We start from the raw sequence: 25,221 nt of genomic DNA, 5'->3' as shown, positions 1-25,221 counted from the left end.
TTTGATTTTACATGTCAGTAGCTTTGTTAAAATTTCTCTCTTTAAAAAAATCCTTTTAAATTTACGGTAAAAACTGTCTGCTGTAATTCTATAAATTTAGTGTAAAAAAAACCATGATGACAAAGTTACAGGCATTATGGGGTGGAATTTGGTGGCTGCATATTTTATCATTCATAACTGATTAAAAAATAAGAAATATTTGTTTTTAAAAAACAAACTGGCTGCTGCCTCAGCCTCACTCAAGGTCTCACTATAAATTATTTTATTTTTAATTATTTAAAAAAAAATATATATAGAACAATATTTGACTGTAAAGGTACATGACTGTATTATCTTGCTGAATATCAAATATTTACTTCCCAAAACATTTTTTTTTCATGTGAAATCAATATAATTTTTAACTTCATATGGTAAGCTAACTAACAGTTAACCAATAGCTGGGTTTCAGTCACGTGAAGTCATATGTAAACAAGCTATTAAGTAAGGGTTAATGCCCGACGACTTGTCCATTATCGGGTATTAATGGACAACGAGGTTGCCTCCGCCGAAGTCCATGGCATAATACCTAATACCTAATAAGTTAACGTATTTTTTTTTTCATGTAAGTTAGGCTTGTCTAGCCATGGGCGTTACACTTTCGTTTTTAACCTATAATTAAAACATACAGGTGGCATAACGTAATGTAAAACGGCTAACTAGATGTTTGTTTTACAATAAATTGTAAACGGATACTTTGACTGCATGTTGCTATAGACCTTATGCACCAGAGAAACGTGGGCGCCGTCATCTTTAAAATATTATCTTTGAACTTCCGTTTTTGCGGTCGCTCTGCATATTTCTATGGCATCGCTGTCGAGGAGTAATTAGCTGGTGAAGTGGATTTACTTGTAGAGTTAACTAAAGTTATCATGAGCATTGTAATGTTTATCATAAGCATTGTAAAGCAGATCTCATGTCGACCGGGAAATTTTTTACGAGCAGTTTATTCATACCTATGCAAGATCGCTGTGAAAATACAGACCGGAAGTCAAAAGACAACGAGCGCAGCGCTGAAAAGGGGCGGGGCTACATAAGGTTCTATAGTTACTCACAGCCAGCACATTTATTTATTAATTTCGAATGTTAAACAGTCGGTTTCACCAGGGCTGCGTTCAGCGCCGACAAAACGTTTACACAACGTTTTTTAAACAGAAACGGTGATGCGTTGAACGCACTGTTCTGACGCAAGAGATGCAACTATGGCAGCTGAGAAAGGCCATTCTTTGTGTTGTTTGTGAAGAATTTTCGGAGCCTGATGAAGTCAGTATAAATGTGTGTTTAATACTACAAAATATGCCCGATGTTACAGTTACTACTTGCCGTCCAGAACACAAGAGAGCATCCCGTCGAGTGAAGGGACTTGTGGAAACTGAAATGGAAGCACACATCTTACCTAATTCAGACTAAAGCACATCTATTCAGTGCCGGCGCTATGGTGGGGCATTCGAGGGCCGTGCCCCCCCTCCCCCCCAGCGGTCATTGATGCCCCTCCTACCACAGTTGCTAATACAATGCTAAATCATAAATCAGATGTAGGCTATACAATTCCGATGTCCAGCAATCTATTTAAATAGTATATTGTGTTTAATTTGTCGTTTAATGAGATCTTATATGTGTTGGTGACGAAAAATTTCACGTGAAGAAATAGATATATCCAAACCGACTTTTTTTGCATGTGCTTTAATGGTCCAGTGGCAGAACTTTAGACAACCGTGTCAGAGATTCTGGATTCTAATCCGCGCTCGTACAGTTTTTTTTTTTCCCTCATTAAAACCGATTATGTTTATCAGTGGTTGTATATCAAGCAGGGACACGTGACGTTTGTGTGCATTTTACTTTGTGATTTCACCGGAACGAATAGAGATTTCTCCGCAACGGATTAAAACGCGCATCCGTGTGAAGACTGTGCGCGGCAGCGCGAGCCACAAGAGAACACTTTATCAGCACCACTGTATCAGCACCACTGATCGCAGTCAACGAGCACTTTGATCACTTGATTTCAAAAACAATACATTTCAGCGTGCTAGATCGCCTCTTATTTAATAAATGAATGCTCTGCTAGTTAACTGGTGATGTTTTATTTATTTGTATTGGTACATCCATGCCGCGAGATGTTTAAAAGTGGTGGGGACAATATGGACCCTGGCAAAATGTAGTGGGGAAATTCACTAATAATAATAATTAATAATAATAATAATAATAAAAGTTGTTTCGTTTTTTTGAGTCAAAATATTTCTCAAACGGCAGTGCTCCTGTTTTTATTGTAGCATTTTGACATTTTTTTTTTTAAGTATTTTTTTTGCATTTTTAGAATATATAATTTTGTGAACTTGAAAATTGTACAAAAATGAAAATGTATTTCATGTTTAACTAATTACTGGTTTCATTATTTAACATCAGTAGATCAGGTTGCACCAACAAAAGTTTTGTAAGAGTCGAATCCGCTAGAAATAGAAAGTAAAAAAAAAAAAAACAGCACAAAATTCATAAACTATGTGGTCATTTTGTGAATCCATTTTTAAAATATGTGTCATGTCATGTTTTGAATTTGTTTAGTTATTCAAAGTGTTGCAACCATTGATCATTACTTTAATCTGCATCTAAACTTAAGATTTCTGTTGTTTTTACACTGCAGAATTCCTCTAACACAGATTTCACTGGTTCCATGACAATATCTGGCTTTGTAATATTCAGGGAGGAGAAAGAACATGCAGCAACCTGTTACGGAAATGGGCACATTTTCATCTTCATTTAAAGCCTGGATACACATGTCATGCTCCATCCTTCCTGTTTCATCCTCATCACAAGCACAGAGATATGTTCTGACAAAGAGTATACTCCGGATAACCACTACTGGAATTTTCCACTCCTGAGCCAGGAGTTTTTCCCTTACATTAAGTTTTGTACAGTACAGCTAGAGATGTGATGCAAATAGTTTGTATTGACAGGTTGTTTGGACAGGTTCCGTTGGTTGTCATAACCTCTTGCCTAAGCATCTAAATACTTTTGCTGCATGTGACCTCATTTCACTGAAACTAGTTAAATAAGTTTTTTTGGTGTTTTGCATGTAAATAAGTTTGTATATGTTGCATAAAAAAATTAAACTGTGTTTGCCATTAGATAAGTCTCTCTTGTACCTTTATGCATATTGCCCCTTCATTAATGTTATATTGTTTCTTAAATGTTATCAACTTTTCAAAACATTCAGGCTTGAATTGTTGGAATTTTATTTTATGCTATCAATCTGAGTTTAAGACTGTTAAGGTGATGATACACAGGGCAACTTTTTGGGCAATGTTGCTGGGCAATGTTGCCGTCAACGGGCAACCAGGTGAGACACGGCCCACGACCGATCTAAATTATCCAGATAGAAATGTATTGCCCATTTTCAATGGGAAAGTGCCAAAGCAACAATTGTTCAGCAAGATTCCTCTAAAAGTTGCCCTGTGTACTGTATTATCACCTTAAGATACATTCTTGAAAGGATGTTGGCTCATTAGGTGTCCGGATTTTCCTTTTTTTGAGTGTGATTTACGTCATCATTCTAAAAGTTGCTAATTAAAAATTAATTGAATCTGCCATGTGTTTCTGTGCCAGGTGCACTTTTGTACATTCAAACCATTATATGTACTCATGTATGTGTGTATATGTCATTGACAGTGCCATCATCAACAACAACTCCCTGACGCCAGGAACAGATTCTTGAGAACTTCATGTTAGAGCGCCCTCTTACCAGATAAATCCCAACACTGGACAATGGACTTCCCATTGAAGCACTAAAGGTGAGGCCTTCTGTTTATAAGGACTAATTTGACCATTGTACAAGTGTGATTGTTAAATTAACGTCCTGTTCAGTTGTTCGTTTTTTTGACATGGATGTAATATACAGTAACACAAAAAGTTGCTTTCTTGATCTTTGAGATACAATGGTGCTATATTCCACTGGGTATTCAGTGATGATCCCATTTGTAGGATCTCAGCCTCCAGAGAAAATTCCATGGGCTCTGTCTTCGGCTAAAGAATACTGGTTTTACAGACTAAACTGTGTTAAATCCATAGGGGGGATTATCTGTACTCAGTGAATTCCTCCCCTAATTTGTGAAAAATGTTTGATCCTATTTGCTCCACTACACTGACGTATTTTCATAGCTTTGATTTCTGGTTGGTCTGAGTGGACTACACAAGGGGATAGTGCGAATCTCATGCACAGAGACACAAAGTGGTTTCATTGGCGGCAAAAATGACCCTTCTGGCAGAAAGGAACTAGCTGAAAGGATCTGGTAAGGTTTTCTAATTTGTGTGTAAATTTGTAGAGAATATACTACATTAATTGTGTAATATTTTGTCAATGACAGGTTTTGCGTAACTAGATAATATGATAATAAGATAATATGCCATATTATGGTAACGTCATTAAGTAAATTCAATTGGTAAAAGCAGGTGCCATTGATTCTGAATTTGTGAAAAATGTTAATTCTAAGTACTTGTAGAGTTGCAGTTTATTATTATTATTTTAAACATGGTTTATAGGCCAAAATGAACGGCTGTTAAAAATGTAAATCCACATTTGGGATGTTTGGTCATAAATGACTACATCTTAGTATTAAGTTACTTAACTTCAAATTTTAAACTTCCTTTTACGTTTTTATCAGTAGTGTGCTTGTGTTTTCTCAATTACTTGCTCATATTACATGGCAGCATGGACTTCACAGGTCACAGTGATTTTGCCAAGTAAGACATGTTCCTGGATCAACATATTTTGTTGATCCTGGACAAACATTTCTGTCCAAATATGTAGTCCTATCCCTACCCCTAAACCTAACCCCTACCCATAACTTATCCCTGAAATCAGAGTAAAACAATTGGTGAATAATACTGATTTAGAAGCACTTAAACTTGGTTGTAAACCAAATCTTGACAAACTGTAAACTTGTCTCTCAAATCTGATTGAAATGTTGTTCCAGGATAAAACAAAGACGTTGATCCAGGACTTTGTTGCAATCACGTTCATTGGATGTCTAGTGGGGACAACCAGGAATTTGATCTTGGATCCAATATATGATTACTTATTATTGTTCATGAAATACTATTTATGTTTACTGTTACAAATTATATATGTATAGACCCACACGTTGGGTTTTCATGTTTTATGGGGACATTCCAAAGAGGTGGAAAGAGTAATAAAATATTCTACTCAAGTAAAAGTACTACTACTTCAATTAAATTTTACTTAAGTACAAGTAAAAGTACCGGTCTAAAAATCTACTCAAGTAAAAGTAAAAATTAGCTCATTTAAGATTTACTCAAGAGTAAAAGTTACTGAGTAACTTTTTTAACAGCGGGGGTGGGGGACTCTCCCGTGTAGGCTTGTAATGGTATGAGATTTTCACAGTAAGATAACGTCTCAGAAAATATCATGGTTTACAGTATTAATCAATTATTAAATAAATAAACTGTATTATTACATTATGGGTATTATTATTATTATCATCAGTTAAAATGACAGTTAAATTAAAGGGTCACTTCAGGATTTAGCATTAAGCTTTGTATCAGTAGAACCCCTCCTTGATGTTCTCAACCCGCCCATAGAGGGTGGGATCTCACTCACAGAATGTAACCATAGTGTCAGACATCTTTTTTTGGAAACTAAGCTAGCAGGCTCTTGTTCTGTGGAGAAAGCTGAGTAGTAGGGGTTACCATCCTCTTTTTCCCAGACGTCGAGATCGTCCAAAATGTCCGGGATTCAGCTTCTGCTTTCTGCAGTCGCCATTCATTGTTTACATGCACACCTTTTGTTTTAATCTAACTGAATTCATTCCGATTGGTGAATCTGAATGTAGTGCTTACATGTAGTGTCTCACAGGTGTCGCTCATCGGTAATCACGCCACCGGCCTCGCGCCGTTCTCCCGCGGCCCTCACTCGTCCTGCTCGCCACAGTAAACATGACTCGCGCCGTTCTCCCGCGGCCCTCACTCGTCCTGCTCGCCACAGTAAACATACCTCGCCCCGTTCTCCCGCGGCCCTCACTCGTCCTGCTCGCCACAGTAAACATGCCTCGCGCCGTTCTTCCGCGGCCCTCACTCGTCCTGCTCGCCACAGTAAACATGCCTCGTGTCGTTCCCCCTAGGCCCTCACTCGTCCTGCTCGCCACAGTAAACATGACTCGCGCCGTTCTCCCGCGGCCCTCACTCGTCCTGCTCGCCACAGTAAACATACCTCGCCCCGTTCTCCCGCGGCCCTCACTCGTCCTGCTCGCCACAGTAAACATGCCTCGCGCCGTTCTTCCGCGGCCCTCACTCGTCCTGCTCGCCACAGTAAACATGACTCGCGCCGTTCTCCCGCGGCCCTCACTCGTCCTGCTCGCCACAGTAAACATACCTCGCCCCGTTCTCCCGCGGCCCTCACTCGTCCTGCTCGCCACAGTAAACATGACTCGCGCCGTTCTCCCGCGGCCCTCACTCGTCCTGCTCGCCACAGTAAACATGACTCGCGCCGTTCTCCCGCGGCCCTCACTCGTCCTGCTCGCCACAGTAAACATGACTCGCGCCGTTCTCCCGCGGCCCTCACTCGTCCTGCTCGCCACAGTAAACATGCCTAGCCCCGTTCTCCCGCGGCCCTCACTCGTCCTGCTCGCCACAGTAAACATGCCTCGCGCCGTTCTTCCGCGGCCCTCACTCGTCCTGCTCGCCACAGTTAACATGACTCGCGCCGTTCTCCCGCGGCCCTCACTCGTCCTGCTCGCCACAATAAACATGACTCGCGCCGTTCTCCCGCGGCCCTCACTCGTCCTGCTCGCCACAGTAAACATGCCTCGCGCCGTTCTCCCGCGGCCCTCACTCGTCCTGCTCGCCACAGTAAACATGACTCGCGCCGTTCTCCTGCGGCCCTCACTCGTCCTGCTCGCCACAGTAAACATGACTCGCGCCGTTCTCCCGCGGCCCTCACTCGTCCTGCTCGCCACAGTAAACATGACTCGCGCCGTTCTCCCGCGGCCCTCACTCGTCCTGCTCGCCACAGTAAACATGACTCGCGCCGTTCTCCCGCGGCCCTCACTCGTCCTGCTCGCCACAATAAACATGACTCGCGCCGTTCTCCCGCGGCCCTCACTCGTCCTGCTCGCCACAGTAAACATGCCTCGCGCCGTTCTCCCGCGGCCCTCACTCGTCCTGCTCGCCACAGTAAACATGACTCGCGCCGTTCTCCTGCGGCCCTCACTCGTCCTGCTCGCCACAGTAAACATGACTCGCGCCGTTCTCCCGCGGCCCTCACTCGTCCTGCTCGCCACAGTAAACATGACTCGCGCCGTTCTCCCGCGGCCCTCACTCGTCCTGCTCGCCACAGTAAACATGACTCGCACCGTTCTCCCGCGGCCCTCACTCGTCCTGCTCGCCACAGTAAACATGACTCGCGCCGTTCTCCCGCGGCCCTCACTCGTCCTGTTCGCCACAGTAAACATGACTCGCGCCGTTCTCCCACGGCCCTCACTCGTCCTGCTCGCCACAGTAAACATGACTCGCGCCGTTCTCCCGCGGCCCTCACTCGTCCTGCTCGCCACAATAAACATGACTCGCGCCGTTCTCCCGCGACCCTCACTCGTCCTGCTCGCCACAGTAAACATGACTCGCGTCGTTCTCCCGCGGCCCTCACTCGTCCTGCTCGCCACAGTAAACATGACTCGCATCGTTCTCCCGCGGCCCTCACTCGTCCTGCTCGCCACAATAAACATGACTCGTGTCGTTCTACCGCGGCCCTCACTCGTCCTGCTCGCCACAGTAAACATGCCTCGCGCCGTTCTCCCGCGGCGCTCACTCGTCCTGCTCGCCACAGTAAACATGACTCGCGCCGTTCTCCCGCGGCCCTCACTCGTCCTGCTCGCCACAGTAAACATGACTCGCGTCGTTCTCCCGCGGCGCTCACTCGTCCTGCTCGCCACAGTAAACATGACTCGCGCCGTTCTCCCGCGGCCCTCACTCGTCCTGCTCGCCACAGTAAACATGACTCGCGCCGTTCTCCCGCGGCCCTCACTCGTCCTGCTCGCCACAGTAAACATGACTCGCGCCGTTCTCCCGCGGCCCTCACTCGTCCTGCTCGCCACAGTTAACATGACTTGCGCCGTTCTCCCGCGGCCCTCACTCGTCCTGCTCGCCACAATAAACATGACTCGCGCCGTTCTCCCGCGGCCCTCACTCGTCCTGCTCGCCACAGTAAACATGACTCGCGTCGTTCTCCCGCGGCCCTCACTCGTCCTGCTCGCCACAGTAAACATGACTCGCGCCGTTCTCCCGCGGCCCTCACTCGTCCTGCTCGCCACAGTAAACATGACTCGCGCCGTTCTCCCGCGGCCCTCACTCGTCCTGCTCGCCACAGTAAACATGACTCGCGCCGTTCTCCCGCGGCCCTCACTCGTCCTGCTCGCCACAATAAACATGACTCGCGCCGTTCTCCCGCGGCCCTCACTCGTCCTGCTCGCCACAGTAAACATGACTCGCGTCGTTCTCCCGCGGCCCTCACTCGTCCTGCTCGCCACAGTAAACATGACTCGTGTCGTTCTCCCGCGGCCCTCACTCGTCCTGCTCGCCACAGTAAACATGACTCGTGTCGTTCTCCCGCGGCCCTCACTCGTCCTGCTCGCCACAGTAAACATGTCTCGCGCCGTTCTCCCGCGGCCCTCACTCGTCCTGCTCGCCACAATAAACATGACTCGTGTCGTTCTCCCGCGGCCCTCACTCGTCCTGCTCGCCACAGTAAACATGCCTCGCGCCGTTCTCCCGCGGCGCTCACTCGTCCTGCTCGCCACAGTAAACATGATGAATGGCGACTGTAGAACGCAAAAGCCCAATCCTGGACATTATGGGCGATCTCGAAAAACCCGGGCAGACTCATCACACTCAAACAAATGCTTTTATTATAACAAATTTGAAACCATTTGTTTGTTTTGTTTATTAAAATTTCAATAAAACATGTCTAATCAATTAAATCTGATAATTGATAATGAATTAGATTACAACTTATTTTTAACATTAATAATTGATTAAAATGTTTAAGAAAAACATTGTCCTATGAAATGTATTTTATTAAGTTTCTTTTTATGATTTAATCAAAATATATTATCAAAAACGGTTGTAATCAAATGTAAATTTAAAATTGTGTCCTTTTATTTTTTGGGGAAGCGCTGCAAAAACAGATTTACTAAATTAAACCATGGACAAAAAATATATTCCTTTAAATAATGTTTAAATAAAATGTATTATTATTATTATTGTTATTATTATTATTTAGAGAAGTAGGCGACGTTGTATTGTATACCTATAGTAATATATTTCTGTCCTAATTTCTCCTAGTAAAACCAAACTTTTATTTTGACGGGTTGTAGTGAAGACCAAAAGTGTTTCAAAGTGTATTTGACAATGGTTTATCTCAAATAAAATTATGAAAATGCTCATTAGGCGTTCTCTCAGAGCAGCTCTGGAAATGTTCATGTATTCATAGCCTCAAATTGTTTGTGAGACTCTGAATGTCACGTGTTGAGTAGTTAGTAGACAAAGCGGCGCAGCTCAGCAGAACAAATAGGGTTATATTTACATGCAGTATTTTTGTGCTTAGCTTAAATATTCACAGACCATGTCGCGATTGGATTTATTGCATAGTTCTACTTTCCATGTATTCATCCATCCATTATTTTACGTGACATCTGCGTTATGTAAATTTCATTTTCATGACTGGATTCCGGGGTTCCCTCTGCATCACGTAAATCGGGACATACCTTGGCTTTATCTGCAGGAGGGATGGTGTCCTATCCTCCTTTTGCAGCCACTTTGCGTCCACATTTTTTGCAAATTGGATATCTATCCTCGAGGACAACCACGCTTTTTTTCTACAAAGTATTTTCATACTGGCCATGAATCGCTTAACGCTTCGGTTTCAGCTTCAGCTGGGTCTGCGTCACCTTTTTGCGCGTTTGTTCTGCCGCGCTTCAATCAATGCAGTAGTTTCCGGAGTGTGTTTTTTTTCTTTTCTTCTTGTATTATTATTTTTTACTCAGTAACGGATATAATTTCAAATGTAGCGAAGTACAATACTTCAAAGAAAACGTACTTAAGTAAAAGTAAAAGTACAGATTTTAAAAACTACTTAAAAAAGTAGAAGTAAACAAAAAAAACTACTCAATTACGTAACGCGAGTAAATGTAATTCGTTACTTTCCACCTCTTGTATATGCTATTCCATAACCCTAACCATATCCCTAAACCTACCCATCACAGAAAAAAATTCTACATTTGTAAATTTTCAAACAAAATCACGTGGTATGATTTATAAACTGTTTTCCTCATGGGGACCAAAGTATTTTCCCACAAGGACACGAATTTCTGATATTGCCATCTTTGTGGGTACATTTTGTCCCCATAATGTAGGGTATAACTGAACCACACATACACACACACACACACACACACACACACACACACACACAGTACCCTTAAATATAGTAATATATATGGCAAGAGTTTTAAAGCAGACCAAGCTCTTTTGTAGGCTAAAGATTAGTCCATGTCTCCACAAGGCAGACAAACCTTTTTGAGGTACCAGGCAGAGCCTGGTGAAGCAGAAAAGTTAAATCATTAAGCTCAGATGGGTTTGACCAAAGATTGAGTGAACCCTTAATTAGCTGAAGTACCTCTGACCCGACCAGAAATTAGCAAAGAATCAGCTCAGATACGAAGACAAAGGCAAACACAGTTCTGCCAGACACACACTCAGCGCTAATTCAAGCAAGAATGCTCATAATTAGGGCTGCCGTTCCCATTCTTCAAATTATTTACGTGGGGGAAAAATCAGACTGCTTTGAAATGGTGACAGGACAGGATCCTGTCTACGGGGTTTAACGTCATGATCAACAATGTGGAAATAAAAGCTCACAATTCACTTTGAAACTTTTTTTCTGCTAAGTTGATTTCATTATAGAGACTTACTGTAATGTGGAAACTAAAGCCTCTGTTTTTTATTGGTGTTCAAAAAGTGGTTCGTTCTCATAGCTTCATGTGACTGAATAAAATGCATTAAAGCTTGTTGCATGCTACCATTGTAATTACTGCTTCAGTAAGATAGCCCTGCAAATGTTTTCCAAAAACAGATGACTTTAAATACCATCAGATTTCAACTCCACGTGCGAATGGCTTGCCGTTGTCTATTTAGCTCATTGGTGGTTGGGGTGACCTTTCAAACTGCAATGCTTCAGGACTCTGTCCGTGTGCATACACAACTCCGGCTTTGTTTACCAGCTCCTGGAGATAATGAGGCTCGAGGCACTGTACTCTGTCAAAACCTAGACAGCAGAAAAAGAGCTTTTGTTCTGTGAAAAAAAGGGCTGGTCTGTTTCTGAGAGTTAGTATGTATTGGTTTACTGGCAGGTTTGCAGAGTTGAATTAATTGTTCGTTCAAAGGTTTTTGGTTTGTAATAAAGATGAAACAGTTGACGACTTTTTAAAATTTATTGTCACATGCACAGGGCCTTTCATAATATAAAACACTTAGCAAATCAACATTATCTAACATATCTGATTTGGATTCTTGCATCCAGCGATTGTTAGAACTGAACAGCGTTACAGAATACCAGAACCCTTAAACCAAAATGGATTTCCCAGCAGTTAATTTGCTTTGCTTGAAACATCAAGAAAGAACCCTTGAAGACCACACGCCTGCCCATTTATGGTCCTCATGGGACCTTTGCAGACTTTGTGGAGTGGGTCCGCTCCAGTGAGTGAAATTCCTGAGTCTGTTCCAGTGAGTTAAATTCCAGAGTCCGTCAAAGTCCGTCCCTGAAACTGGGGTTCCCGAGTCCGTTCCTGGTAGTGAAATTCCCGAGTCCATTCCAGTGAGTGAAATTCCCAAGTTTGCTTCAGAGAGTAAAATTTCAGAGTCTGCTCTAGAGAGGGAAATTCTAGAGCCAGCTCTTCCTGTCAGTTCTGGCAGATCAAAGACGTGGTCTTTTCCATATATGTTGCATCTTCTATGTGTGTCTGGATCACACATACCCTGTCATGGCCACGGAGGCCGCTCCTTCCTGGCTCCCTGCACTACCGGCATCTCCCTGGCTCCCTGAACTACCGGCACCTCCATAGCTCTCTGAGCTACCGGCACCTCCCTGGCTCCCCGCACTACCGGCATCCCCCAGGATCCCTGAGCTACCAGCACCTCCCTGGCTCCCTGCATTATACCGGCATTTCCCAGGCTCCCTGAGTTACCGGCACCTCCCTGGCTCCCTGTATTATACCGGCATTTCCCAGGCTCCCTGAGTTACCGGCACCTCCCTGGCTCCCTGTATTATACCGGCATTTCCCAGGCTCCCTGAGTTACCGGCACCTCCCTGGCTCCCTGTATTGCCGGTACCGCCTTGAGGCTTCCTGTCCTACCGGTTAGTTTTCTAGTGGTTAATTCTGTTTTGTCACCATAGTTACACATTATCTCATTCATTCAGTCCAGGTGCTCCTCGTTTGGTTACCCCTGTTTGCACACTCTATTTACACTCAGTCTTGGGCTGAATCCGAAATCGCCCCCTAAACCCTCAATCACTTTTCCCTATGTTAGTACACTAATACTGTTAATTACACTAATACTGTTAATTTGAAGGAGTGAATGAAAAAGAGCGAGCGAATTCGGACTGCCGTACATCGGCTGTACACTCGTTATTGTGGTGCAATGTGGGATAGTGTCACAGAGCGCTCAGCGACGCCTCCTCCTGGTTGCATCAGATCTCTCTCTCCTGCTTACTAGGACTGCATTTCCCATTATCCTTCCCTGCTCATCTCCTGATTATCCCCTCATCATTTCATTAGTATCACCTGTGCCCCATCAGCTCCCCTTTATCTGGACTGTTCTGTTCATTGTAATTTTGTGAAGTGTTGTTTTACCAAACCTCTGTCACAGTTTGTATCTCTCGTTGCTCAGTACTTTGATTTGTTCTCGTGTACTTGAACTTGGATTTCGGACTCGTTTGTGAACCTCTGCTGCCTGCCTCTTACCACTGCCTGTTTGACTACGATTTTGGATTGTCCCTTTACAAGATTTAAGTTTGTCTTCTCCTTTAATAAAACTCTGCAAATGGATCCGACTGTCTCTGCCTCAGTGTCACAGATAGAATGATTGCACTCAATAAAGTTCACAATGGTTTCGAACACCACTACCAATGTCTATCCCCTCAAAAATGCCCTATTTGAGGGAATGGGGGGTGATTTCGGATTCAGCCTTGGTTCACCCTTTGTTCTGGTATTGGTCGTTATTTAAGCTGTTGAGTTGCGTCGTTTTCTCCTGCGTTTCCCTAGTCTTCTGTTTTTGAATTTAAATAACACTTCCGGGGATTTGGATTCCTGCTCCCAGCGAGAGTTTTAACTGAACAGCGTGACACATATATTAACACAAAATTGAGAAATTATAATTATTTTTTGTCTGCTATTTTATGGCAAAACATCTAATACGCCATCATTACAACATACAGTAAACAAGGTTTTTGCTCATTTTTGTCTATGAAGAGTCTCCTAACTGACAAACTGTCTGTGTAAATCTGCAGGATAATCTTAGATTTGTAAGCAGTGTATTATGTACTTTCATTAGAGTGACTAATTGCTTTTTATTTCCATATGTGTTTGACTATAAAGTCATCATTCATTCTGTTTTTGGCCTGTGTGGCCTCTCCGACCTCTGACACCGTAACAAATATTTGTGCTCTCAACACCCACATTATGGTACACTGTGTATTCAGTTTTGCCCTGGCCCCCCAACTGTCATAAGCGGTCTGTATCAGATTTTTAATGAATTTATATCAGACTTGAATTAGGACAGAAGCCCAGCTGCACACATAAGCAGTATTGTCTGTCATGTAAGCAAGGCCCATTTTTGTAATCCCTTGTAAATCGTCCAGTGTTGCCCATTGTGGTCCAAAGCTGGGACATTTTTGTTGATGCCTCTTGCCACAGGCTCAAAAGCACACATTGCACGAATATGGCTGGATAAAAAGCTGCTCTTTTGTCTCAGACCCCTCCTCTTGAGCTGCGTGTCTTCATCATGGCCCTTTATGCGTAATGTGAATGTCTCTTCACTAAGGGCAAATGCTAATTCACACCCCTCAGGCATGCTTTTAAACCTAGTCACTTAATGGCTGTTAGCATGCACACACACACACACACACACACTAAACACTTTGTGTATAGCAGGATACAGTACACTGGCAAATTAATTGTTTCATGCTTTCAGTGGCCCCAAAAGAATTTGGACGCATAAGCTATGCTTAAAAAAGTACAAATGTCAATGCAGTAGATAACAAAATATCAAGCGAAGGCATCTGCGATCAATTAAAATGTTCATTAGAATTAACTTCACTATCTTGCTATTTATGCCTTTTTTAATCAAATGGTCCCAAGGTGATTTTTTTTTTTTGTGAGTGTATGAAGTCAGTTCTTCTAAAGTTTCCACGTGTAATCTATCATTAACTATGAACATATTCCACAAACAGAAAGTGTCTAAATACCTTTTGAATGATTCTAATAGTTATCTGTTGTTTTATAATGTACAATCTATCAAAGTTTGGTGAATTTGCTTGCAAAGTGTCCTTATGCTTACTTTCTTTTAAAATAAATGCCATTTGGTGTTGTGTTTGTTAGTTTTACACATATGTTTTCTTTTACGTATATGCACATGCATCGTACACGCTTGTACACTTTTATAAATGGCACATTTTCTTTTCCACAAATGTTCTCTCATACTTACAAAGTGTCTGTTGTCTTAAACAAGCTGGATGTTGGTCATGCACATTTTGTGTATGGTTTAGATAATTCTACTCTCCCCACTTTCACCATTGTCAGTTGTCTGAACTTTGACCCCCTAACTGGGATGGATATTATTGTTTTTGTCGTTGTTATTAATAATTGCTCATACTTGCATAAGAAAAGATTTGACACATGGGCATGGCACTGAAAGTGCAACCAAATACAAAGTATTTATTTATTTTCCGCGCGTATGTGTGTGTGTGTGTGAGAGAGAGAGAGAGAGAGAGAGAGAGAGAGAGAGAGAGAGAGAGAGAGAGAGAGAGAGAGAGAGAGAGAGAGAGAGAGAGAGAGAGAGAGAGAGAGAGAGAGAGAGAGAGAGAGAGAGAGAGAGAGAGAGAGAGAGAGATTATGACTGGTGTTGTTTATTGTAAGCAGTCAAGTTGTCATTGTTTGTGTCAAACAAGTTGTGAATTTGTTTAAACATTAAAACAGGAGATCATGACTTACTCTCTGCGTGATGCTCGGAGCTCCAGTGGTTTCCTCTGTGGGTGAACTAAAACATTCGGAAGATGTTGTAGCAGAATCACGTGAACAATTCCAGGATATGCTTTTTTTTCATTGGCTGTTGCGTTAAGTCTTACCCAGATACAATAGTGGTATTTCCTTATTGGCTATTGTGCAGCCCCTTTCTTTTTTTTGATTGGCTGATAAGTGGCAGGCTCGACATAAGAACTCCAGGGGAGACGCGCTTGATTCCTGCCGGTTCCATAGTGAGAGTGACAGCATATTACATATATTATAAATAGTTTTTCCGCGTGAGAAATACAATGTGTGGCGGGAGTGCGCGACAAAAGACCGAGATGAGTGACTTTCAGGCTGTGCAGCTCTTTTGCAAAAACATTTTCTTTACTTATATACTCATAGACAAAACAATTGAAGTTAATTCATTTATCAGAGTCCTAATTGTCAAAGTCCATATTCAGGGGTAAATTAAACATTATGAATTAGATGAAAAAAATCGCTCCTTGTGTTATATAGATAGTTTGCAGTACTTTTAGGTTTGATGTGTTCAATTAAGAATGCACACAATAATGTATTTGGAACATGCACTTGATGTAGATCGTATAGCCTCGTATAGTATTGCATGTTACATTTTACTGCTGGTCAGCAATCCTATGCCAATGGTTTGATATTTCATTATTTAATTCAGTTATTCATAAAAGATTGTCAAACAAGTCTGTTCAATTCTAGCAAATCATATGACTCAGACTGACAGGTCAGGTGGGTGTTACTCAAAACTTTGCACATCTTGTACGTTTAATAACCTTCTGCTAGTTTGCTGTTCTTGAAGACTGTTACATCATTTTGCAATGAATTGCATTGCATTTATTTTGAAGCTCTGCTGAAGTATTGGTATTTTAAGTTTGTAATCACATTTTTATTTAGTTTAGTCAACTACACCATTCTGCCTTCAAAAATAAATAAATGTATTATATTAATTTGAATGCATTTAATTGTTGCTTTTATAGTGTTACTATGTCTGATGTTTTTTGATAAACATCTATTCGGCACCAAAGATAATAACGCTTTAGCAGCCTTGAGTTACCAACAAAGTGTCACCAACCCCTAAAGGACACGGTTGACTATTTACTATCACCTTACTCAACCACTCTCCTATGGGAATATGATAAAACTACTCAGAATTTATGAATCTCTCTATAGACACAGTAGCTGTTGGCATTTAGAGAATACTGCTTCTCTTCAGCAGGAACTCTTTATTGAACCCAGGGGGTTTGGGCCGAAGGAGGAAAGTACCAGAGTAAAGAAAAGCACAAAGACTTTCCCTTATAAGAAAAAGAAGAGTGTTCTTATGTGGTCCGACTAAAGTTTTTATGGTCCAGAGCACGCTTTTGACCATGGAATCCACGCGTGACACATTTTTATGATGTGTGTGCACCTTTAAATATAAATGCATATATAAATTAATTCATTATTTTGGTACTTCCCTGATAACAAATTATAACAAAATGGAAGCATTGACTATTTCCACTTGTACATGTTCTGCATATGCCTACAATCTGTTTTAATCTATACATCCATAAAAATGTAGGAATTATTTCCTTTGCTGCAGGGATTCTGAAAAACAATCGTCACATTGTTGTGACAAATACTGTCCATATAGTTTACCAGAAGGGAGTTTTCAATGATCAGCATGTCTCGTGGTGTCATTATGTAGGCTATAAAATATCAATACTTTACAATCGTTAATAAATCATGCATCTTGTTAATTTGCTATGCTTGTCTGATTTGAAAGCATGCCTTAAGTTAAATAGTGTGAAATGCTGAACTGATTCCTAATCAGGAAATAAAATGTACAGGGCTGGGACAGGTTTTAATGGGTGGGCCTCCTCAAAACTATAGGCCCAGGTTGTACCATAGGCCCCGTCCCAAATGGCACACTTCATTTCCCAAATGGCACACTTTCGGGTTTGTGGAATTACAATGGCTGACTGTAGGATGTCCCATTTAGTCATTTTAGGTTTCAGAAGGGTGCTCACGAGCACCCACTTTGCGGTCGATATGTGCCCTCGATGCGCACTGGTGCGAGCTCCGCAGCAGACTTCTACCCGACAGTCAAATCGGCGTTACGTCACGAAAGTGTGCACTCAGAGGACGACCACAAGTGCCATTTGGGACAGGGCCATATGGATCATCAGAAGGCACTGGACAACATTCCTGGTTGTCTCGCCCTGATGACAGCCTTGTTCATAATCATAATTTGTGTAATCTGACTGGTTTAGTGCATTAAGACTATAGTCTCTGAGAGCAGTGTTGAATTCTGTGTGGATCTCAGAATGTCAAGGGGGATCTGAAGAATTCCTTTAATAGCCTACTGAATATATATATATATATATATATATATTTATAAAAAGCTAATTTAACTAAGGCCTAATATTGTAAACCCTGACTTTGAAACTTTTAGTTAAAGATCTCATCTGCACTCATTGCTTTCAGCTGTGTCTCATTTACTTTGTTTGTTCACAAGCCTTGTATGTGTCTGCACTGCATTTCTGAGCATTCTCCCTGGTTTCATGTGTCTTGTTTTTGTGGATTCTCTGCCTGTTCCCCTGGATTTCTCTGTTCTGCCTCTGCCCTGGACTCTGTTATTGTTTGGACTGTTTGCCTGTGTTTTGACCATTGCCTGTTTGTGTGGATTACCCTTTTAATAAATACTGCGTTTGGATCGTGCGTCTCGGAGCAGTTTCAACACACACACACACACACACACAGACACACACACACACACACACACACACACACACAAGGATGATTTTTTTATGTTAATATAATATAATTATCTGTGTGAGAATCAGCCATTTACTTATTTTTAGACAATTTTTCACCATAATCCTATTGTGCTTGCATGCTAAAAATGCTCAATCATTATAAGTATTCCTTGTGTTTGTGTTAGTAATATTTTCCAATTTAATCATTTTTGAATAACTATTTTTGTAGAAATCAGTTCATGTAGCTATAATTAAGTGGGCATTATATTTTCATTTTTAAATAATTTTTTCACAGAAACAATGCAGAATATGACACTTATTCTGATCATCTGTGGATACAATGAATACTACAGTAAGTCATGTAAATTAATGAAGGGTCTGTCAGAAAGATGCTGTTCGTTTTTGCTTGATCATGTTTTTTTGTATATCAAGATATAAGATAAAAAGAAAAAATAATAACATGACACGGTTGTGTATAAACCTAATTAATGTGCATGGATCCTAGGCCTGTTTCAGTTGTTATTGATTTTTAAACAATTGACAACAGTTATGTGGTTTAACAGATTCAGATTATAAAATGACAAAGTACCCGAGGCACTTGTGTTGAGGCATGCTCATTATGAGCAGGTCATAGGCATGTACAAACCATTTTAATTTGTGTTTGGATAACTTGGATACGTATTGTATTGCATGCACGTGCTTCGTGCAGACTCGCCAAATGTTATGTCACACAAAAAATATATTATGTAAATGATTATTAAACAATGTTTTGATCAATATTTCAACGATTCATGCACTTACCATTTTGTTTATGCATGTTAGCATTTGTTTATATTTACATTTATTTTCTTAGCTTTTTGTGAAAATGTATGAAAACAAAAGGTACTAAAACATGAGAAGTGCTTGGTTGAGGATTATTGTTTTGAATGTTTTCATAACATACAGTATTACCAACACTAGTGAAAAATAAATATACCAAAATGTATTTGAAATACAATTATTTTATGCTAAGTCATTTACATATTTATAGACTTAATATAAATACCTTGCAATTGTACTTTTGGTATACTAAATAGGTATATAAATATCTGCTAAAATATCTGCTACTTACTAATTTTGTACTTAATGCACTTTAGTTACCCGGAAATAGTGCTGAGGTCCAACTAAAGATATACATTTGATTGTGCTAAAATGAAACTATTGCAAGAATACTTTAGGTGCAGTTAAAGACTGATATTATACAGAGATCATACTATCCTTACTAATAGTGATATTACGTAAAACACATTTTAGGCTTAAAATGTGCATAGTGCAATAAAGACACTCCAAATAAAGTTTAATTATAATATTTATATCAGTCTCAAGTGATATGTCAGTAAATATGTTAATGGATTTGTAGTATACTTAGTATGAAACTTGGTATAGTTTTATTTTTACTAGGAACAGCTCTTTGTATGCAGATAACAGAACACTCAACTTTTAATGACTTTGTTGGTCCTAATCCAGTGGTTCAATCGGACTGGAATTTGTACATCTGTGACTTTCTTTGTGCGCACGTACATACGTGTGCGCAATATTTCAACAACGAAAAAAAGGCAATAACCAAAGGCCCATCAGGCAACAAAGTTCTCTTTCCTTTCTTTCCCCCTACAACATTTTAGAGATAACTCCATCTTAAACTGTCTTGTTTTTTGACTAACAGTGGTTTTGATTGTATGCCGGATGCTGAGAACAAACAATGTTTTATGCAGAACGAGTGGAACTAAAGATGAAACGTTAGTTAGCCGTAAGCCAGTTTCAGTTTAGACACTAGTAACCCGTCATCTCAAAGAGCCTTTTGTGTAATTAGACTGATGACGTCAAATGAACTCTATAAAGGCATAAATTCATCGTTTGGGTTCAAAAACAATATGAGAACAGCAATCCCCTCCCAGCCCCTTAAATACATTTTCCCTCTTTTCTTTTGCATTGATATCTTCAACTATCTGGCTAAGACGACGGGTCAGTTCTTGCACATCACAAACTGAATCCACAAAGGGAATATATTTAAGCTAACAATTAGTTGTAATTATGTTGGAGATGCTAGAGTACAGTCATTACCAGGTGAGATGAGACTTTGTGTATTGACTTAGAGAATCGTTTGTATTGTTTTAACATTTTGCAGCAGCATTGATTTGTCTGTTTTAATTCTGTTTAGACTAGTGTGTTCCTTGAATTTACTTTCTCAGCCTCACAGCCAAGTCTGTGCTTTGGTCTTTTTTTAAAAGCATGCTTGCAATACACAGAGCAATTATAACATGATCGAATGAATTCAACAGATTCAGTCTGTGATAATTATGACTGTATTGGCATCACCTCTCTGTTTGTGACTCAGGTACAGACCCACCTGGAAAGCCCATCGAAATACCACATCCATCAGACCCAGAGGCAGCAGGTGAAGCATTACCTGTCCAGTGCACTGGGAGCCAAGCTAAGCCCACAGGCCAACACAGGGCCCGGCCCCAGCCAGCCCACAGAACACGGCATGCCCCCTGGACCAGGAGCCAGCGCTCCTAATAGCCCTATGGCCCTTCTCACCCTCACCTGTGAGAAAGAGGTAGATGCAAAACCTGGCATTGCCAGTTAAGTCAATTAGATTATATTTTGCCAAAGTCAAAATGTGGTGAGTTTTCCTGAGAATATGTGTGAATAATGTCCATAGACAAATAAGCAAAAGGGCAAAGAAGGTAAACAAGAATCCTACGAATCATTAGATTTTGTTCATATTATTCACCTATTCATCATATTGTGCACCTTTCAAAACTTTGGGGTCAATAAGATTTGCAGTTATTTGATCAAAATAGTAAAAACAGTCATATTTTTTTATTACATTTAAATATTTACTATTTAAAATAACTGTAAAATTATATTTGATTTTTTTTTAGATGCAATTAATTCCTGTGATGGCAAAGTTGAATTTTCAGTAGCCATTGCTCCATGCTGATTTTGTGCTCAAGAAACATTTCTTATTATTATCAGTGTTGAAAGCAGTTGTGCTGCTTAATATGTTTGTAAAAATACCATTTATTATTATTTTTCAGGATTCTTTGATGAATAGAAAGTGCAAAAGAACAGCATTTGTTTTAAATGGAATTCTTTTGTAAAATTATAAATGTCTTGACATTCACTTTGATCAATTTCAATGCTGAATGCTGAATTAAAGTATTAATTTCTCTCAAAAGCAAAATGTTACTGACCCCAAACTTATGAACGAAAGTGTACATCACTCTATGAAGGTTGAAATTAGTTATGAGTATTAAGCAACTGCATGGTAGGGCCTGTTTGACCTAAAAAAAAAAAGAAGCAAGTTGTGTAAGTAGCACGACTAAATAGTTTCTCACCATTTCTATGTCTATGATTGATTGATGAACTACTGTTCATAAGTGCTGTAAGGGCTTTGAGGAAAGTAAAAGGTGACAGCTGGGTAAAGGACAAAGGTTAAGACATTATTCATGTATGTGGTGTATGATCATCTTTCATTGTCCACAGAGTCCATTATCATATTAATTTAGCATTTCTATTAGCCATTGTGGCTTTCAACATGGATCTAATTAATACTTTGGGATTGAAGCACTTATTACAAGGTGATGTGAACACATTGTGCTCTTAAAATTTGAATTGGTACAGATGGATGACGTAATCGAAGACATCATAAGTTTGGAATCGAGCTACAACGATGATATTCTTGGGTTCATGGATGCAGGACTTCAAATGACTAATGCGGTAACAGCCCTAAGGATTGTAGTGTCATGTTATTTAGGATTCATATAATCACCTGAACAGTCAGAACATGCACTGAAATCTTTTTGGTTCTAATTTTTCAGATTCCAGTTTCTGCAAACCTGTTGGACATGTACAACAATCATGCTCTTTCTCCAGCTGGGGTTACCATTAACAACTCCTGCTCTAACCTGCCATCCGTCAAAAGGGAATTATCCGGTATATTCACACTGTCTTATCTATCATTAGAGTAAATAATCATTTTTGGTTACCATTTTACAGCCCACTGTGCTTAGGAATGGAAGTATCCATATTGTGTGCACTTTCGAATGCACAATATCAATGAAAGATATATTGTATTAAATAGTTACCCCAGCACCTGGCATGATGCACATAATGGACAAGTCTGGACCATGTGGCAAGTTTGACACTTATCAAAGGCCTGAAGGCTTTCCAGTAGGTATGTTTTCCGTTCCTCGGCCTCTGAAAGGCCCTAAGCATGAATGAAGAGTTGTTGTTTTTTTGTCCAGACACTGTACATTAATATCTATAAAAGTATATTATTTGATGATCTAACATGCGTGTCAACAAGGTTTACATTTGAAATTATCTTTACACACAAAAATATTTTCAAAATGCACAGTTGGTGTGTTAAAAATCACCTGTGTACTTAAGACAGTAATTGCACACAATATGGACACTTGTAAAACATGCTACACACACACATTGGAACTTGAAGTGTTTCATTTAAAAATACAGTAATTCTTACATTTACTTTTCTACTTTTTAGAATTTCTAGTGAACAGCAACACATTAGAATACATTGGCACACTAGGGAAGGAACTGTGAACTCTGTAATAGAAAGTTCTTGATGTTAAAACTGAAGTTGACTCTGATAATTATGAAGTTGTTTCAGTTAATATAACTACGCATTTCAGAATCAGAGGTCAGAGCCTTGGCAAAAGAGCGACAAAAGAAGGACAACCACAACCTCAGTGAGTTCGATCACCACATTATATGCATAAACATCTGAAATATGTGCTAAAATGTCTGTCACATAATTTATTTTTGTATATTTCAAATTTTAAGTTTAATAATAATCATGACAAAGAAATATGACCATATATTTATTGGCTTTTATATCCATACAGTTGAACGAAGAAGGCGTTTTAATATTAATGACAGAATTAAGGAGCTGGGGACATTAATTCCCAAGTCAAATGATCCGTAAGTCTTAAAAAAAATTATAATAAAATTAAAATAAGCTTTGGTTTACAATTACATATATTCTGTATTTATATATTCAGCCTAAGCATCTATGATCTATACCAGAAAATGTTGTGGTTACACATAGATGCCAAATGCCAGCGTAACCGTCTGGCTCTGGTTTTTGCAGTGACATGAGGTGGAATAAGGGGACCATCCTGAAAGCTTCAGTGGATTATATTAGGAAACTGCAGAAAGAGCAGCAGAAAGCAAAAGAGCTGGAAAACAGACAAAAGAGACTAGAACATGCCAACAGACATCTCCTGCTTCGTATTCAGGTAAACCAACTGATAAACAAAAGCTACTCACTGCGATTGGTTAAAAGCTCATGGCAGCTAGTCACATGATCAGACATGTCAGAAGTATGTTTCGACATGCCCTTTGACAAAATGCTTCTTTTTTTTGAAGTTAGATGGCAAAACACCAAGCGTAACATTGCTTTGAAAGCTTATAAATTATGCTTAGTGCTTCAGATGCATGAAATTCAAAAGTTACACTTGAGTAATTCATTATGGGGAATTTCCCTCATTTTGACACATGGCATTTGGTTCACAATGTCCCTACTGTTTACACGCACAACTTTTTATGCACCCATGCATTTTTTAGAGTAACGCTGTTATCCTAAAGTGTGTGTATTTGTCGTTTCTGGTTGGGTCCAGGAGCTTGAGATGCAAGCCCGTGCTCATGGACTCGCCGTTTTACCTTCTACCAGCCTTTATTCCTCTGACCTGGTGGCTCGCGCTATCAAACAAGAGCCCGGAATGGGGAACTGCACATCCGATTTGTACTCACACCTCCCCAGTCCTGATATATCCCGCCCCACCACACTGGACCTCAACAGCGGCACCATCAGCTACAACGACAGCCCCACAGAGGAAGAGGAACCGGGGGTCTACGACAGCCCCAACAAGACCTCTGCCAAGCTGGACGACATGCTTATGGACAACACCCTGTCTCCAGTGGGCAGCAGTGACCCCCTGCTATACTCCGGCTCCCCCGTCCCATCCAACAGCAGCGACAGCAGCAGTATGGATGAACATGAAAACGGCTGTTAGCATTGCAGACAAACTTCGATGAACCAAAGTTAGACGACTAGATATTTTTATATAATTAAATGTTGCAGTACCAATGATACATTCAGGTGGTTTCCTTGCAATCCAGATCATGTGTAACATTAAGAGCATTTTTAAGTACAGTGCTTATCTTGTATTTCTGATTATTTAGTGTGTACATATGTTTTTTTCATATACCATTTTTGAGTTAGTTACGAATGACTGATTTGAACAATTTCTTGATTTATTAAGGATTTCTGCAGGATTTCTCCAGGATAGCTAGAATAAACAGCTAAAGTGTAATTTTCAGAGTTGGCTTGATATTGTCTACAAATGCAACTTCATTTTTTGGGGGTGTACATTTTCCAGAGGTGGAGTAACCAGTAACACATGTCTAGGCATGTACAGTTCAATTCAAAACAGGACTGCAGACAAAGAAAAACACAGAGGTCTGATAGTTAGAAGCTATCTAATTTAGTGCTTCCAATCGGTAGCATTAATTTATTGAATTATTTTCAACAAATGTTTGTTGATGATAAAATTAAACATGTTGGCCAGTGGTTACCATCTAATGGTCATATATGAAGTCTGTTTGCCTGTCAGATTCCTCGTTTAACCATGAGAGAGTTGTTGGAAATTTTTAACATTTTAGATTTGTACCGTCACCGTCTGGTTTGATTTCAGTACAATATTTACTTTTGCACAGATTTTATCAGTCAGGCACTGTTTTTAATCAGTAATCTGTGATTATTATGTGCAATCACTTAGTGTTGGACGGCTTAGACAGTATACTAACATTATCAGTAAAACTAATGTCAAAATCTGTACATGAATGACTTGCTATTGAACAGCTAAATTACAATCGTTGCCTTTTTATATTTATATCAGCTCATTGGCACTCCTACTGCAATGGATGGAAGTCTACTACAATTTTTTAAACGTCAAATAAAGTCTCAAAAGTGGTGTAGTTTTATTTATGCAACAAATCATTGATGAAGACAGGAGTGAACATTTATATCAGATTATCAGATTCAAATGTAGTAGTTTTTTTTTGTCTCT

At 40.3% G+C, this 25,221-nt stretch overlaps 1 protein-coding gene across 4 annotated transcripts; it reads left to right on the top strand.

Annotated features, from left to right (window-relative positions):
* The first annotated feature begins 3,706 nt into the window (after positions 1 to 3,706).
* On the top strand, positions 3,707 to 24,366 carry mitfa (melanocyte inducing transcription factor a). 4 transcript variants are annotated; one of them, XM_056253709.1, is made up of 9 exons: positions 3,707 to 3,821; positions 20,460 to 20,681; positions 21,752 to 21,847; positions 21,949 to 22,063; positions 22,212 to 22,304; positions 22,783 to 22,839; positions 22,996 to 23,071; positions 23,241 to 23,388; positions 23,770 to 24,366. In XM_056253709.1, exons 2-9 carry the CDS (start codon positions 20,610 to 20,612, stop codon positions 24,163 to 24,165), a joined length of 1,053 nt encoding a protein of 350 aa, XP_056109684.1. In that variant the 5' UTR covers positions 3,707 to 3,821; positions 20,460 to 20,609; the 3' UTR covers positions 24,166 to 24,366. The 4 variants fall into 4 exon arrangements, with proteins under 4 accessions (XP_056109684.1, XP_056109685.1, XP_056109682.1 ...); XM_056253710.1 differs by lacking the exon at positions 3,707 to 3,821 and adding an exon at positions 4,220 to 4,319; XM_056253707.1 differs by lacking the exon at positions 3,707 to 3,821 and adding an exon at positions 20,004 to 20,188.
* Positions 24,367 to 25,221: the final 855 nt, after the last annotated feature.

This window comes from Rhinichthys klamathensis, unplaced genomic scaffold, assembly GCF_029890125.1.
Source record: "Rhinichthys klamathensis goyatoka isolate OS25496 unplaced genomic scaffold, OSU_Roscu_1.1 h1tg000109l_1, whole genome shotgun sequence".
Taxonomy (NCBI): domain Eukaryota; kingdom Metazoa; phylum Chordata; class Actinopteri; order Cypriniformes; family Leuciscidae; genus Rhinichthys; species Rhinichthys klamathensis.
This window is presented reverse-complemented; position numbering and strand designations above follow the sequence as displayed.